At 40.5% G+C, this 18,342-nt stretch overlaps 1 protein-coding gene across 1 annotated transcript in view; it reads right to left on the reverse strand.

The window, feature by feature from the left end:
- Positions 1–15,974, reverse strand: part of LOC104082042 (neuroendocrine convertase 2-like) — a gene marked incomplete at its 3' end in the record, with an annotated part of 60,865 nt that extends 44,891 nt beyond the window's left edge. Inside the window, exons 1-2 of the mRNA XM_009585000.1 lie at positions 15,897–15,974; positions 14,363–14,467 (exon numbers count right to left, since the gene is read on the reverse strand). Of these exons, the coding sequence (XP_009583295.1) occupies positions 14,363–14,467; positions 15,897–15,974 (183 nt within the window). The remainder of the gene's footprint in view (positions 1–14,362; positions 14,468–15,896) is intronic.
- Between the last annotated feature and the right edge of the window lie 2,368 nt (positions 15,975–18,342).

The following is an 18,342-nucleotide window of genomic DNA, read 5'->3' on the forward strand; positions in this document are numbered from 1 at the left end:
AGCAAAGAATGAAACAGTAAATGAAGTCTCACTCAAATCTTTATTAACGCTACAGAGGTAAATGTGTTTTTCCATCTGCTGCTGCTGTTACCCAGGACGAGGAAACACCATCCTGGGAAAAGCTGGAATGAGCCACAGGGAAGCAAGGACAGGAGCAGAGGCAGGACCACTAGCACTGGATTATACCCATGGACAAATGCCTCCATACAATTCTGTTATTATTTTACGCTTAGATGGCCTCTAGCACAGTAATTTCCCCTGAGCCTCCAGATCATGCATGTGGAAACACTAAATGACAACAGTAATTACAGTTTAAGGTTACTGTCCTTTGTCTAAGTCTTTTCAGCTTCAGAGGATCTGCACTAATCTCGTGTTTTATTTTTTCCCCACTGTTCTCATCTCAGTTTTCTTATTGCCCAGATGCTGTAAAGACCACAAATGGCTGTAATCCAACCTGTTTTTTTGTTTTTTGTTTTTTTTTTTTTCCCTTCCAGAACAGTAGATTGGGCATCTGGAATCTCCTCTTACTTTTGCTCTGCTTCCTTGTATGACCTTCTGGAAAATTTAAAGCCCCCCTCTATTTATTTCCAGCATTTGTGAAATGGGCATAATCCATATTTGAAATATATTTTGAAACCTGTAGTTAAAGATTATTTCATTACATACTGTAAAAGACCATAAATTATTTCAGCTGGACAGACACATCATTTCAGTGGGAGATCTGCAAGTACTAAATCACCAAAGCGGTCCCCTTCTCACTGTTGTCTATTTTGTAGGCAGATAGAAAGTATTTGGGAAGATTTATTTGACTTTCTGGCTTACACTGAATTATTCATTGTTTGCAAGTCAGGTAGGTAATTCACCTTGCACACATTTCTCAAGTACACTGCTAATAAGAAAACCACGATGGGTAGATTTGTCTGACAAACAACATTCTCAGGTAAACAGCTGTCTTGACGGAAATATGTCCTTTCTCTATGCAAAAATGTTCAGTATTCCACAGTGAATGGCAGGACACCAGTAGACGTCAGCAGTTTTGACTCATACTCCTAAAAGTAACGTCCTTTTTCATACCTTCCAATCTCAATCTGGAATTTGCATTCCTTTCATACACTCAAACCTTCTTCCAAACCTCACTGACACATGAAAGTGAAAACATTTCATAATTAAACGCCAAATTCCAATGAGACTGCATATGGCAACTCTGAAATTAAACAAAAACCATTTTTTCGCTATGGCAAGTTGCTCACTGCAGAAAAAGTTTTTTGCCTTAGAGATAACTAACCAAACCCAATCATTTATATCCCCTTTTCCAGATTTTTCTCCAACTAGCTTCCTGGTAGTAAAAAAAAAAAAAATATGCATACCTCATCTTCTGTATGTCTCAAGTTAACTAACTATTGGGTTTTTTTCAGTTTTCAATGAATTATAGCTTATGAGTAAAAAAATGCTTCCTCTTTTGGAGGACTGCATCACTCAGCTCCCATTACCTCCCCAGAACAGGGTTTAAGAAGCTGCTAAGTATGCTCTGACTGAGGGAAATCTCCGCCTCCTTAGATGTTTTTAGAAAAGGCAGGGTGAGTTGAGCTCCCCTGGATTTGTTTGTGATAAACTCTTCAGGCAGTTTTGGATAACAATGGCATCCTAAACTAACATCCAAATAGAACTAAAAAAAACTTTTGATGCAGATGTTCAGCAAACTGTCATTGTTCAGTGAATTAGTGATAGAAACAGCTAGCTTGTGCCAAGGTCCTTTGCTTCAATTTTTCAAAATGGCTATGGACCAAAGACCCAGTGGAGGTTTGCTAGAGTTAACAGGCATCAAAGAGCGAGAGGTTTGCACAGCTGTGAGAAGCTCTAGCCCTCATAGTGGCACTGCTGCCTTTAAGTTTGTTCTTAGCCATTTAGATTCAATTAAGAGCAGCAGTGAAGTGAGCAGCGAGTTACCTATTTCTATGAGCAGGAGAAGGCTGTAGTCCTGGCCGATAATCAGATGCTTGTTTCAGAGGTTGTCTCCCACTAGCTGTTTTTCCTTGCATGAAACATACTTTTCACATTGTGGAAACTGGAGTCAGACCTATGGATGTCTGGAAATAGGATGTTCATTTGGAAAGAAATAATGAAACTAAAGAAAACAGTAAAAAAAGATCATGAAACAAGATCTTACAAAGGTTCCAACCAGAAACACTGAAACAAAATTAAACTCGTTTTTTTTTCTAAATAAAATCATTTGGCGCAATAAAATAGTTTTGCCCTGATGTAGTATTTCAAATATGAAAATGCAGAGTCTGTTTCTGTTACTTTGTGATTGCACTATCAAAAATAAAATGAGTTGAAGTCTTAAAAATAATTCTTTTCTTTAGGAAAATAATCATTTTAGTTGATTGTCCGATGGAAAAATTTTCATAAACTTTCCTTACAATGTGCCCTGCACAACTTGGGGAAGGACCCTTGTGATTTATGAGATATGAATATGGTTAGATCTGGAAACAAGGAAATAATAAGTTTGACATAGAGGTTTCCCTTCCTCTTTTCAGAAAATAAATAGTCCAAACAGAAATCCTCTTCCTAGAGCAATCAAGGGAATTATTCCAAGAAAAGCTCGTGTTCCAAAACAAATAAAATGGATTCCAATGAACTTTTTCCCAGGAGAGCATCACAGTTGAGAAAAGAAAATAAAGCAAGCGCTGTTCAATTATGTCAGTATCTCCTGGCCTAACAGAATCAGCATTTTTGTCCAAACTCTGCCAGAGATTGCTTGTTGCCCCATGGTATCAGATCCATAAAATGCATGAGGCAGGCTATTACAAGAAGAGTTCAGCTTTTTTCTGAGTTGGAAAAAACAGCAGTTACAATGGTACCTATAAGGTTTATAAAAGCTGTATCTCACATTTTTAAGACACTCTGCAGATACTGACTAGAACATGGTTTCTCCAAAGAGGGGTTAAGATAGCAGCTGCCAGCTGGAGAGAAAATGTCTCCGGGCATAACAGCACCGACTTTGGTGGAACCACACCTAGGACAAAAGTCATCCAGTGATCCAGGGGAAGACTGGCTGAGCGCCAGGGACATCAGTGGCCTAACAAAGATGATGGGCTCAGGATTGAGTTTATCTTATTTGCCAGATGACAAAGCCAAGTTAGATGGGAAGAAATGTAATCAATCACTCGGCCTCAGACTCCAAGACGAAACACCTCCTCGCCCCAGTGGCTTATTTTATTTTTCAGGTTCTTGATGAAGATACAACCAATGCATCTGGACTTCCTCCAAAGAAAAGGAATAGGAGAGAGTGTGCAGAGGTGGTGAGGAAGAAGAGAACCAGCTATTAATGTTCAGCATAGCACTGCAGTGTTACATAAGCTAGAGCCCAGCAGTAATCAGCTTAGTGATACTGCTGTAAGACCAAGGAGTATAAAAATAATAATTAGATCTGGCAACCCTGGTCCTTCTGTGAAGATTTCACATTTGCAAGCCTCACGGATCCCTCACTGTGTATTCCTCTGTATGAAAGAATAATGCTTGGAATCAATAAAGATAAAATGAAAGGAGACCGACTATTTACATTTATGAAATGTTAAGTCTGTACACATAATAAGAGCGTGTTTCTTTTCAGCACTGAGACAGTAGATGACTATCAATATAAAACATAAAGCAGCATCTTCACAGAAATGTGGCCATTCAGCTATCGCTTCATACAAGCATAGTTGTAATATTGACCAGAGTTCATTATGATAGTACGGAGCTCATATTATACAACTAATTAGGAAAAATATGTAACATGGAGATGTTACGGTATTTCTTAGTCTTTCCACAATGTTTTATCCTACCCAGTCCTGTTCTCCCCCTCAGGATGGAAGTTTACAAGGCCAAGAAGCATTACTCAACTTCACCAACCCATGACATACATACTGGCATTTTAATTATTATTGGCTATTCTCAGCTGTTAGAGGTACCCCTTTTGCTGAAAAGCCATGTTCCAATGCAGCATCAAATAATAACCGCAGAAAACTATTCAGAAACAATTTAAATCTAAACCTTTAATTCATTTCCATTGTATCTCCAAAGACTGCAATCAACTTTCTCTGACCTTTGTAAACCCCTTTTTGTATTCATGAAACGCATCATGCATACAAGCAATGATTTCACAGATGTATTTGTAACTCCTCATTGGCTTCTGGGCTGTTGAGTTGGTGGCAAAAAAAAAATATTATACTCAAGATATTGCATACACACTTTGAAGATCTGGAAACACAGAATGCTTGTCGCAAAAGTGTTTTGGAACAGATTGCAACAAACCAACAGACCAAAATGCTGTTCACAAAGAAGACACTCATCACATTTTAAACAATAGTAAAGTATGTTAAATGGCATAAGTGGATGCACTACATAATACATTTATTGTGTGACAGAGTAACATATGCCGTTATAGCAATTCTTTTAGCTTGAGTCTCTTAGTAGAAAGGTGGTGGGGTTTTTCAACGTCACAGCCCTGTGATGCAAGCCCTGGCACAGCATGCTCAGATACCCCAGAAAACTACACCAAAAAATGTTCCTGTCTTATGTTGTTATTGATTTAACTGTACACTCTGAGCTGCACTGCCTTTTATTTATTGCCAATGTCATACACAGTAAATGGTTCTGGTCATCTAACTGTACACACAAGAAACCCAGTCACTGTTTTAACAGCTGATTTTCTGAAGTCAAGAAAGAATAGAAATACAACTGTTATAGATCTATTTTGTTTCATTCTAAATCTACCATGTCACAGTCTAAAATACATGGGCATCATATATTATCAGGTACAATATTTTAACTAATTCTATATTCTTCCCAAAGTATATTCAACCAATATATTTCCAATCTTTCAAAAGCTTTTAACTCAAAGGCAGTTTTCCAGTCTCCAAATTTTCTGTTAGGCTTAGAGATTTGCAAAAAGAAAACAGACTCCAAAATGTCTTGCATTGTTCCTAAGGAAGTTTTTCTATATACAATTTATGCGTACTGAAAACAAGAAAGTATAGTTGAATACACACGCTTTCTAAACTGAAAGTGAAGTTAACCCTGAAGATGGGCTTACACAGGGCAGTCTGGATTCTGTCATAGCTCTAATGTTGGTGACTTGGGAAGGGAGAACTTTTGAACCCCCACATATTTTGCCATCATCAAGCACAAGTGCTCCCAGGCCATGACTGACTCTTCCAAGTCAACCCCAGCCGTCCTGAACTGAGCCCTGGCAAGAGGAAGGAAAAGGGTCACCACACGGGGCCAGGAGATGCTGGTACGATGACAGCCCAGAGAAGCCAACACTACATCCATGGATTCCTGGATCCTGAATATCCTGGCTATTCAGGACCTTCAGTGACTGTTAGCTCAGCACATCAAAGCACTGCATTTCTTATTCAAAACCAAACCAAATTTGTCCCAAACAAAAGCAAACTTGTGCAGCACATTAGGCTCCAGGTTAATCAAAGTCACTGGCTCACTCTTCTCAACACCCTACTAAAAAAAAAAAAAAAAAACCGTAAACCATATATTCTCACCACTGCCACTGCTTGTATTACAATACTAAACAGACCCCACTGAAGATTCAAAGCTGGAAATTCCACAGACAAACAACAAAGGCAAGGCCTGCTCCACAAAACAGAGACTCTATTCATCAGGCAGGAAACAAGAGGGAGACAGGAAAAAGCAGAGGGAGACTGGGGAGTGATGCTGCAGTCAAGAGAACAGACCTCAACAATAAAGCAGAAACTTAACTAATGCCTGTTCAGCAATTTACAGGCAGCAGAGTGGAGGCTGAATGTGGTCAGCTGTCTCAACAGGTTTTTGTAAAACTACTGAACTTCCACGTAGTTGCAAGTATTTTTGAGGAATAAAGCTCATTTTATTGCCTTACCCCACGTATCATGCTCAGCAATAAGAAAATGATACAATACATGACTGGAAGCAACTTCAAGAGGTCATCTGAACCATTCCAGGGCCCTGGGCAGGAATCAGCCACACCCAAATCAGTTATCATCAGTGCCTAACCTTGTCTTAAAAGCACTGACCATGCGGACTCCACAGCCCCCAATGGCACGAGGACTGCAGTGCGTCAGTACTTTCATTTTTGGAGAACTCCACGTGAAATCTGCACAGCATCGTCTTCACTTATCAGTCTATTATCTTGCAGTGCATTCATTTATATTTTTCTAATAGAAATAGTTTTAGCTTACCCTGTAATTTTAATTATATGCTATTTCCATAAAAGACACATGTATGTTTAAGTTTGATGTCATTTTGATAGTTTGTTATTTTATTATGTGCAGCTAACGGTGCTTTTTCATATAATATAACTATACAAGATTTCCAACATTCTTTAATGCTAATGTTGATGGCGGCTAAAGATTTTTCTTCTCCTTGTAGCTGTTTTTCTAGTTACAAATAGAAATAATAGATCAATTCAGCTCAGCTTTTACATCGTGCTGGATATAACTGCATTTGCTCCAGTAGCAAATTGTTTGAAATATTTAATTTTCCACACTCAATACTGTTGTGATATTTCACATTACAACTGTATTGCACATCACAAATACAATATGCATACACAGTCCAAATAAAAGCCAGCAATGCTGCACTTCACATCAGGAATTCCAACTTGGAAACTGGGAAATTCTTCAGACACTCTGCAGTAAAGGGGACTACTGTGTCAACCTAAGTGACAGCTTAAGTATCTGAGTGACTCTAGGCCTCATTATTTTTTTATATCAGAGAGTTCTTTTTATTCTTATTATAGAAACTGACTCCTATGCAATAATCGTGGTATCTCAATTAAAGAGCAGCTAAGTGCTTCACAGTTGGAGTCACTGTTAGTCAACTATGCAAAACCTAGCTGAACAGGGCTTTCTGTGAGCAGTTAATCTCCATCAACCCGTGTTGTGCATGTATAGAGTCTACAAAGGCCTTGGACAATAAGAAATAGGAATCCTTCAGATTCAGTTTTCGAAAAGCAATCCCAGGGAATTTAGCAATCATTATTTGCAGTGACAACAGCCAGGCTACTCTACTACATATAGTAGAGTCATGAACCAAACCTGCTACTTCACTGAATTTCCAACATCTTTCTTTTGACATTATCACAGACACAAACAATTTCATGGCCTGAAGACTAGTTGATCCTCTGCACTCCAGTGGCACAGCAGTACCTCCTTACTTCTGTCAGCAGTGCAAGAGGGGCAAAGTAGTGGGAAAACTTTTTTCCCTCACTTATCAGACACCTAAATCTCCTCTTTGCAGCCCTGTTGATTTCTTGTTTGGAATGACAAAGATCATACCACACATGTAGCATATTTCCTACAATTACTTATCTTTGTCCTACTGGCTGACCCTTTCTCTTTCCACGTCTGAAGTACAGGTTGAATTCCACCTTCCCATGAACTGACTCTAACTGCATCTGACTTTTTTTAAACACTGTGCTGTAATTTCTGCTGCTTCTTCCTTTTCATCTTATCAGATAACCCCACTCATGAACCTGTACGTTTAAATAACCATCTACCAACATCTGCAAAGAGTCTAAATATCATAAAAGCAAAATGCTTCATTTAAGTGTTAAATTCGCTTAGTAATAAGACATACACCAGATCAATTATCAGATGATCCAATACATACAGCTGACTAGAGTTTCCTCAAGAAAATCGGGTTTTTTCTTATAACGCTTGCCAGCTGGCTTCATTATGAATTAGAAATACAAAATCTTCAAAAAGGGCCCTGAGCTGTATGGGAAAGCAAACCAAATATAGTTCAAGATGATATCGACCTGAAAAAATTATTAATATGAGAACAGGCCTCCCTCTGCGAACTGGAACAGACTCTTGGAACCCCTTCCTCAAATACACTGGATAAAGCATAAGACAACTTACTCCAGAAACAGATAAACCATGGATCCATTCGTGGAAGACGCTGCCTGTGTTCTGCACAATATGTTTCATTTTGTCAGGATGACTGACGACAAAAATGTCGTCAGTTCTTGTTTGGTGAACAAGCTGGCAATGCAGCTTCAGCCAATGGTGTGTAGGTTTCAGGGTAGCTGGGTTTTTTTCAGCATTGGAAAGAAGACATTTCCTCTAATGAGTTTTCCTTGGCTGTTCAATATTTATTACACGTACTTAAGCAGAGCTTTTATTACTTAATGTTCCATTTCCTTCCAAAAGGATAACACTGATGCTCGTATAATGCTGCCCTATAGTCTCATAAAATTGATGGCAGCTCCAAACTTTTCCTGGGCATAATCCTACCAGCATGCTAGCCCCATGATAGCATATATTAGGGCAAAATGCTAAATAGACTTCACTGGGAAGTCTGTCACCTCTACCATCTGCACCATGAATTTACATAAAAGAGTTGAAAACATGAAGGGCTTTTTATCCTGCCATTTTCTCCTGTCTCTCTATCCTACCACACACATCCATACCTCCCTGCACGGCACAGAACTGGATGGCAGACCTGAAGCCTCCCCCCAAGGTCTGAGACAAAGTAGCAAGTCTTGGGCATTACATTCACTTTATATGTCGTTTATCCCCACAGAGGTTGAAAGTTTTGTATAGATCTGGGGTCACTGCTATGGTGAAGTGCATGGAAATTAATCCCTCTACCACAAAGGGAGTTGACAGCAGGATTACAACAGTGCACAGGTCAAGTGCTGGCCCTTTCCTATGGGATGGGTTTTGGTATTGCTGCCCCTTTGCTTTCAGGAGTGAGCCAGCTTTCTTCTCAGAGGGAAGAAGCATCTTAGGATACCTTCCAAGTTTGATCAGAAACTTATCAGGGATTGAAAAATCACTGCCACTGGCCAGGAAGGTAGGAAATCAAGATGTGGGGCATGGAGCAGGACTGAAGATGTGAAATATAGCCATTTTAATAGAAATAACCATAAGATGCTCTTATTGCTACATTCCAGGGATAGAATTGCATGTCTCCAGTAGCAGAAGGCTGGAGAAACAGGTTACACCTCCACAGCAATTACAGAGATCTGACCAAATCTGCAAGGAAAGCTACAATGGCTCCTACCCCTTGGATCCCCAGGTCACTGCACTCTACGTTCACTGGAAAACTGAGGAGAACTGAGGAAAACTGGGTTCTCCTTATCTTATCAGGAAGATTTTCATTTTTGCAAAGGGGAAGATCTGTGCTGGCATCTAAGGGAGTGAGGCAAAAGGCTCCACCTTTAACCCATCTCAAGCCTGTCATTAATGCTGCCAGAAAGGGCACTGAAAGTTGACTTATATTACACTGCCATTGCTAAGGGGTGCTGCTTGTTAAGTGGTGGTGCTCTTCCCAAGCTGCCAGCCCTCTTTGCCCCTGTTAAAGGTGACCATAGATGAAATATCCAGCTCTGGCAGCGCTTGGCAACCCCCTGCTTGGCATCACAGGGCACTTCTGCCTTCACAGGCTGCAATGGTCCAACCACAAGCCAGTCATGTTAAGGGGGTATGGGAGGGATCTGAGGAAGGACACGGAAGATTTTGATTTATTTAATTAAAAGCTTAGATCCTCTGCATTTACAGCCCGCTTTTCTGCCCTTCTCCCATGACACAAGCAGTCTGGGAGTACTGTTAACCCTGGGCACCTAGAGACTACGCCTTGAAGAAGCTACACGTCTGCCCTCCCCAGACCCTGTACTGGCATGGGTGTCAGCCCTAAGTCTCGCTTTCTAATCCCTTTCTGCAACATAAACATCCCAGTGATGGCAACTGTTATTTCCAAAGAAGTCATCATCTAAGTGCCTACCTCACTCACTGTCAGTGGAAGATTTTCATTTCATCTTCCCTACTCCACACTTATATATTTATTCCCCCAAACACCAACACAGATGCACTTGCATACAGATACCAGTAATGGGACTCAGCTCTTCTCTGTATATTAAAGCCTCTTTCTTGAGTGGAATTAATCTTGGCAGCTGTCTGACAGGAGAGACTATGTGGGAGGAAAATGGTTTTATCTAAAACTTGAAAGAAAGCAAAATAATCTTTGAGAGAACACACTGTGTTTCAACTCTTGCTCCTTCAGTGGAAAACTATTTACTAACAGAAAATACCCAACAACAGCAAAAATACAAAAGTATTGCTCTGAAAGGTAACATAAAGACCATGCATTTTTTCTTTCCTTTTACTTATATGGCCACTTTTCAAAACATTTATTAATAATACAGCTGAGTCTCTCCACAGGAGGCCAGAATCTGAGTCAGTTTTGAAAATCAAAATTGAGCAAATCCCACGGTTTTCTTTTACCTATGGTGGAGCAGGAAAGGTCTCCGTTTGCCCATCCTGCCTCTGCCGTACTTTCAGAGACAAGAAACCTAAGAAACAAGACAGTATGAAGTATCTCCGTATTTCTGATTTACTTTTCCACAGCAATCACGTTGATGAAACATACCACTGTTCCTCAGAATTAAAAACAAAGTTTGCTCTTACAGAAGCTATATTTCCCCTTGCTCGCAGGGAAGTCTCCCTTGGAAAAGGTCACCTAGCTCTAAGGTTGCATTACAACCTGCACTCAGGAGGCAGCATGCTTTCACGTCAACGTGGACACCCTGTTTCCAGCCTCTCCGGTCTACCCCTGTGCTTCTCCACGTCCTCCTCAGCTCATGGGCTGGCTCCACGCCCAAATCACTTAACCTTTTTTCTGACTCTGGGCTCTTGTTCCAGCCTGTCCTACTTGTTCTCTCCTCACCTTCACACTGATGTCCGGTCCCAGCCTACTCAGACTCCTCACTGGCTTTATGTAGCCTGGGGCTCTTGCCCCGCGCTGTCACCCTGCTGTTTCCTCCTCCCAGCTGCCTGCGCCCATGGGTCACGGCCAGGACTGCCTCCCTCCCTGCAGCTCCACAGCAAAGTACAGCAGCTACTTAAGTGAAGTTTCCCAAGGCAAACCAAGCCTTGGGAATGGCTGATCTTTTGGCCTGAGAAATTTCAGCTGAAATAATTAACAGATAAAGGCAGATGAAAATGCAATTTCACATGGAGAATGCTGGATATCTTGCTGCTATGTCTTATCTCATTAAAAATTCCAGCTTTAACACGTAAAAAACGTTAAAGGGACTTTTTTCCCCCTCAAAATCTATTTGGTGCCAAAGGTAAAATAACAAAATACAAGTGCACCTGGAAATCATGGAAATTTGCAACTGATGCAAGAGACTTGTTTCTGAGAAAACCGCTCCTGAAAGGTTCTCTATACCTCAGAGAATGTAATTTAAATAACTAAACAGTCTCCATTTGCAGTAGTTCAATTCACTGTGGCATTTGCCATCCTGACAGTGAGGATCCCTGAGAGGACTGTACTGACAGCAAAAGCCACGGTGCTTCATGCGCCTGCAACTTGTTTCTTGAACAGTTCAATAGCACAACACACTATATCACACTATTACGTATGCCTTCACCTGCTGCCAGTACTACTTCAGGCTTCAGCAACACTATTGTATTAATTAATGTCAAATCCATCGTATTTGAAGCTGTTCCTCAGTTCAGTTCTTGCTGGATGTCTAGGAAGGCATAGTTCTTGCTGGATCTCTAGGAAGGCATCTTAATAATGCTCCATTCCCACCCCCTTGACAGTGATGATGTTTATCACAAACCACTGTATTTGTTTAGCATATCTCCAAATTATTTTGGTAAAAACATACAGTAAATTTTACACAACAAAGCTTTTCCGAGCATTTTAAAAAACATGCAGAGCATGAAAATGATGCAGTAACCTGTTTGCATAGTATTCTGCCATCTATCTCCCCAGACTCTTGAAAAACTGACATGGTTCCTCAAGGGACTTATTTGATTAAAGAACATTAATTAATTGAGTGAACATCTGTGCTGTTTTTCAACTAATAATTAAAATTAACTAGGAATTGTAATCTCCTTAAAAGTGAAAAGTACACAGAATAACTGCAGCCCTCTTTCTCACAACATTTGGGTAGGGCTAAGCAACTACAGCATTCACCGTAACGGTTCCTGAGAGATTTGTAAGGCCCTGCGGTGGAAGTTTGCCTCCTGGCTAGCCTGACAACAGGAACATTTTATTCTTGGCTTCATGTGTTAACATATTAACCATGACAGTGCTGACATTTGTTGCTAAGTAAAACTGAATGTAAGTTGTCTAGAAAGCTGCCATTAAATTTAGAATTTATTTTTGGAGTTTGAAATTAAGTACTGTCAACACAACTCATGTTTCCATTTATACGCAATATGACAGGAATCTTAATGACTTCTCCAAACTCCACGTATAAAAGAAAGAATGGAAATAAGAGTAACGATTTTAATTGCTCTCAAACTGTATTACAAAAAGCAACTGACATATATGGTATCATAAGAGCTTAAGGACTATCCAACAGGACAGAGTAAGTAGGAGGGCTAGATGAGAAAATGTCACGTCACATGTGGAAACGAAATATTGCTTCCATCCCCCAGTGTAACCCACGAGGTCAGGAAAAATGCAGGATCATCCTTTTCCTCACATGGGAGACATTCTTAGTTATTTAAACACAGGGCTTTATTCCCTGAGATCAAAGCAGGGAGCCAAGGAGAGCCGAGCCATTGGTATGCAGCACCAGGAAGAAGTGGAGATTAACAGCAAAAACGAGATTTCATTGCATGTGACAGAAGCCAACTAAGAGTCTGGAGACCGCAAATATCAGATGACTGCAAAAGAGAACATCTCTGAACGAGGAGGTAGATTCATTTAAGATGTTCTTAATAGCACTGCAGACACTTAGTCTAGAGGTAGTCAATGCAAGAGCCAGTCTGGAATTAGTACGGGAGTGCTCAGCCATGTAATACTGAGGCTGCAATGAGAATTGGTGGATTCGTACAAATATCATAGATATTTGTAAAATTTTCAGAGGCTTACAGAAATATCTATTTACAGTACAGAGTCACCTGCACAATGACTGTACTCAGTCACTAGTTTGCAATGTACCCACTTAGTTGTATGCTTTTTCTGAAATGGCTTTTAACAAGGTTGGGTGGTTCAGGGAAATGAAAGACACCTCTCTCAGGACATTTGCTTAGTATCCACTAATTGTAGATGGTTTCTGAATGGTTTACTTTCTGATCCCTGCTTGGTAAACAAAACGAGGGAAGCCTGAGAGTTTCTATTCAAAGCAAGCTGAATGGGTCTCTTCCTCATAGCCCCTCGTCTGTACCTGGTACCAGCCTTAGAGAAGGAGGCCAGGAAGAGGTAACTTAGAGCACTGGAAGATCAGCAGCAGCCCCAGGGAACCTGCCAGCACTCAGCTCTCAGGATGAAGTGATGGGGGCAGGCAGCACCTGGAACCTGTGTGGTTCACTCTCATGGCTTCCAGCCACAGGAGCGACCAGACATGTGCATCCCAGTTGGACCTGGGCCCAGAACCACTTGAAATTTCTGCAGAAGTAGGAAAATTAAGCTGCGAATTCATCAGACCTTGCTTGCTCTGGTGTCACAACAACAATTACGGTCTTATTTAACCAATTTTTCTTTTCTTCCTACTCAGTTTTCCATTTTCATAGGTGTTCCAATACCACATAATATCTGGCAATAAAATTCTGTCTGGAATAAAATTGTTCCCCCCTCTTTTTTGCTCACAGTGCAGAGAGTTTAAAGCCTGCTGAAGGATTAAAAAATAATCTATCTGCTGTCATGATATCATTCCTCAGGCTTATCTACTTTCTTTGGGCAGTAAATACACTTTTTGTGCTACCTGGCCCCATTCCAGCCCAGTATTATACTGGTGTAAGAACTCTGAAGAAAAAAGAATTTGCTAGTGCCAGCTTGTAGCCTTCTGCAAAAGGGGCCTTTCCTCTTGTCTGAGTGGTTTATGCTCCTGAAAAACCGAGCACATCACTTGCAGACTGCGAGCAAGAGCCTCTAAAAGAAATACTGAGGTCTGACAGCATACACTCTCTTCGCATCTGGGGTGTACACCGTTCCCTGAGAAAAAGTCCCAGTGTGACTACAGAGAAAATGCCACCATTCACACCACGAGGTATTCTGGGCTGGATGACCCATGGACTAGCAGGATGCATAGGGGGGACGACTGTGGGATGTACCCCGGATGGCCCCTCCCCACAGTACAGAGACAGAGTTCACTGACACGTCCTGCAGACTGTGGCATCACTGAGTCTTACTGGAGAGAGGATACATCTCAGAGAACGGAAGAGCATTTGTAGCAGTGAAATAAAAATAAAATCTGAGGCTGTTTGCGAGGTGTGTGCATACAGCACTCACCGAGCTTGAAACAGGCATGGGGAGAACAATGTAACCATAACCACAGATTTGATCGTCACCCTGATCTCATAAAAAATAGTCTGTGTCACAAAGAAAACATGATAGGTGCACATAACGATGAAACACTTACCCTGGAATCCTTTTCCAGATGAAGCTTGTGTTGAAGACTGCGTCTTCTCCTGGCCTTGGCAATGCCATTGTGATAAAAGAAGTATCCAGTATCTAAAAAAGGGAGCTGAGGAAGAGAGAGAGAGAAAAAAACATCATGGAGTATTGGCTACTAATAAGGATGAAATGGAAAACTTTTACCTGTGAAGTGACTCAGGAATCTACAACAAGACTTACAAAGAGTTATGCCAAAGGGCTCAAATCACTCTTGAGAACGTCACTTCTAAGTTACTTCTGAAAAATGTGCCCAGCAGCATTAAAGTTATTTGCTACAGGTTTACAATGCGTAACTTCACTTGTATACACTTGGTACTATTTTCACCTTATGTTTAAGGTCAACAGCGCCAATATTTCTGAAGGGCTTTCCAAATCACATCAGAATTATTTCCCATTTCCTGAAAAAGCCAGAATAAAAGAACAAAATGAACTGCAAATGATGTGAAACTACCACAAACCATCCTTCAGCAATAAGGCGTTACACAAATGCTTTTCTGAGCCATTATAACGTACCCGAGCTGATGCCGTAAGCAGTAAGGCAGAAAGCAGAGTGATTTCCACTTTCTGAAAAATACGGTATTTGGAATTTCTTCTGAATATCAGGAAATGGAACATAAGAAGAATATTAAGAAAACAGACAGCTCACAGTGTCCGGGTGGGAACTTAAACCTCTTAGCAGGAGTTCAAAGTTCTTTACTGAAAAACTGAGACTGATGTCTAGATAGAATATTCATTGTGAAAACCTGGGTTGAATAAGGGTAGCAGGATCTTGCTGCCATAAAACAGATTCTGTTCCTGTCTACAGGCATATACAGTTCACAATTTTTCTTCTATGAAATTACCTCTTGTTTCATTAAATCTATCACTATATCTGGTGCAGTTCCGCAAATATATTTTGGCATACTTGTGGAGTGGTGTGGGAACGGAAGATTCACAGAGAATTCTGAAAGATGAAAATTTGGTCACATTCCAAAAATTAGTATGTGAGGGTTTTTTTTTTTTCCTACAAAGTTCTATTTTATGTTAATTGAAACATTTAATATTAATGAAACCAAAGCATTTCATTTTCACTTTTAAAATTCCATTGTGTATGATACGTAATACATAAACACAAAGTAACTTTAAAAAAAAAAAAAATCAAAGCATTCTGTTTTGATAAAAAGACCTCTTTTTAGGTGTATATAAAAGGTTAAGGAGATTTCATCAAAATCGTTACGGTCCCTTAGAGCTGATTTGTGGGGTTGACTGGAGACCTTTTCTGAGCAAATAAACAGAGTATTTTGCATCAGCTCCATACACATGTGAAGAACACAACAGCTGAGGCAGAAGGAGAAATAAGGCTACGAAATCTCATGGCAGTGGCCACAGAAGTCTCCTATGCTTCACATCCACCCTCAGAGCCACAGCTCTTAAGGCTCAAATCCTGTCTGAGTTTAGGTAATTTTTTAAAAAGTAGATCTATGGTTTATGTTTAAAAAGTCTAACCCTATCATCTTTACCAACTGGATAATAAGGTATTTCCATAATCCAGAGTTTGGCAATAGATCTGACTGTCCAGGAAACAGCCCTTCCCCCATGTCGGATACATTACTCTACACCTCAAAAATATGCGGGGAAAAAAAATCCAAGTAGCCAGACCCGTTACAGCTTGAAATCCATCTCGCCGTGCTAACCATTACCATCCATCACAAACTGTAGTCCAATTACCCCTCTAATCCTCTCAATGAAATCAGGCTATTTTCCTTCCTTTTATCTCAGTATCAACCATTCAAACCAATTCCAGTCAAATATTGATCTTGATGTTCTTCCAGTAAGGAAGATTCACAGCAATTTTGAAGATATCTAGAAATACATAACACGTATTCACTGCTCGTTTTCTGTGGATGGTTAGTTTCTAGTGCCACTTAGAATGAAGCAATATATTGTATAGTAAACTTTTAAAGCCAGTGTATTTGAGCCTGACCATAAGCAAAAGCAATTACTGTTAGTACAACAATCACCAAATTTATGGACAAAATCGTGAATAAGTTTCACTCAGACTATTCCAACCAGTAATCTCAGGAACTCAGGTATTTTACAGTTCGCGTGGTTTTCGCGCTCACCCAATGAAATTGGGGGGGACAGACAGGAAGGCAGCTAAGTGAGGCAATACCTGAAATGTGACATGATCAAACGCCATGGATTGTGAATAATTAATAGCAGAAACAAAGCAATTTGCAGGAAGAATCTAAACTCTTCAGTAAATCCTTAAAATTAATGAATGTACATGCAGGAGAAGTCAGATGCCAGCAAAGGGCCTAAAATGTCGCACACTTTGATAAGGATTTTGCATTGAGATGTGTGAATACCACAAGCAACCACTGAAGTGCTCCGGTTTTGATGAACTCCTGCTACTGAGTCAGTAGCTCCTCTGCAGCGACCAAACGGCAGGACGTAGCTAGCTGCCAGCAGGGTTTACATTCTCGCTATTAGCTTCTCCAGGAGATCTACTCTGATTTGGAGCTAGAGCAAAATAGCAAATAGCAAAATGAATAGTGCATGTAATGAAGTGAAATGAAAACAGAGGGGCTCCTGTACATAAAAAACTCCAAAGTGTCACCAGCAGTAGCTACTCTGTAATATTCTAGTTGTAAAGCTGGAATCGTATTTGAGTAAAATTCCTATTTCAGCAGCAGCAGGCTCTGCATGTAACACGGAGGAAAAATGCATTCAGTCTGGTGGCTCAGGTTCTTTCTATAAGGCAGAAGCAAAGCTTCCTGCCCTCAGAGAAAAATTAGCAACTATGTAAGATAACTAATTACTGGAAAGCTTTTGAACATTCAAGTGAGGAGGATTATTTAGAGTTAGAAAAGGGTCTACTATTGCCTTGATGTATAAATATGGTCCAATACAAAGTAGGACTCTGAGAACCTCAGGAATTACAGGCACTTCATTACTTGCAATATTTGTATAAAATTACTAGTGAAAAATACATACAAGCAAACCCAGAATCACAAATACAACACAGCAAGTAGAGCCTCCTCCTTTTCTTCAGATTTGCAGCCTCCTGGTGGTTATTAACAATACTATCTGAAGTAAAGATGAAATCCTGTTTTAACCTCCTTCCTGAAAAGGACGTGGACCAGAAAATAATTTTTAAAAATTCAGTGTTCAACTAAATGGAGGAAAGCAAAACTCTTTAAATGGAAGAAGCTTATCTAAAAAGCAAAATGGCTCGGATGTACTGTTAGAAGGAAGCAGGAAACGCTTCATATCATGCACAGTTTTAGCACCGATACCTCTGACTCTGAGGTATCTTGGCTGTTCTCAGACTACTGCTCCACCAGAGAAGTCCAGGTGTAACTATTATTGAAATAAAAGTAAGTAAGGCTGGGAACCATGAATTTAACTTTCTGTACTCTCCTCCTTACATCTCACAATCTTTTCCCAGCAAGAAAAGAGAGCAGGAAATTTACTCTGTGCTGCCCTAGATGCCACCCCCAGGAAGAAGGACTGTAAATAGGCAGCTACAATTCTCCCCTGCCAGGCATTGCTTCTGGGCAGTCATTCCCTGGTATTGAAAGGGAGAAGGGGCGGGGGGGGGAAGACATAGTCCACTGCTGAGCCCTCAACTACTGATCTGCTCCAAGAAGGAAAAAATCAGGTATAAGGCAGTCTGTTCCTCACAGGCACCTGATCTAGGATGGGGCAGCACACACGGCTCCCTCAGAGCTGATGGCTCCCATCCCATTTTGTCTATTTGACAGAGAAAAATCAAACTGCCCTTCTTTTTTGGTCTTGCCTTGGACAATATACACTGCGGCACCAGATGTAGTTTTGCCTGTCTGAAAGCAAAGGTCATCAATATCAGCTGCGAAGTGGTGCAGGGGGTTAAAGAAAAGAAGCCACAGAAAGACTAAATTCAGACACTGTTCCTCATTCTAAAATAGCAGCACTGGGGCCACC

The sequence above is a fragment of the Fulmarus glacialis genome, unplaced genomic scaffold (genome assembly GCF_000690835.1).
Source record: "Fulmarus glacialis isolate BGI_N327 unplaced genomic scaffold, ASM69083v1 scaffold11679, whole genome shotgun sequence".
NCBI lineage: Eukaryota > Metazoa > Chordata > Aves > Procellariiformes > Procellariidae > Fulmarus > Fulmarus glacialis.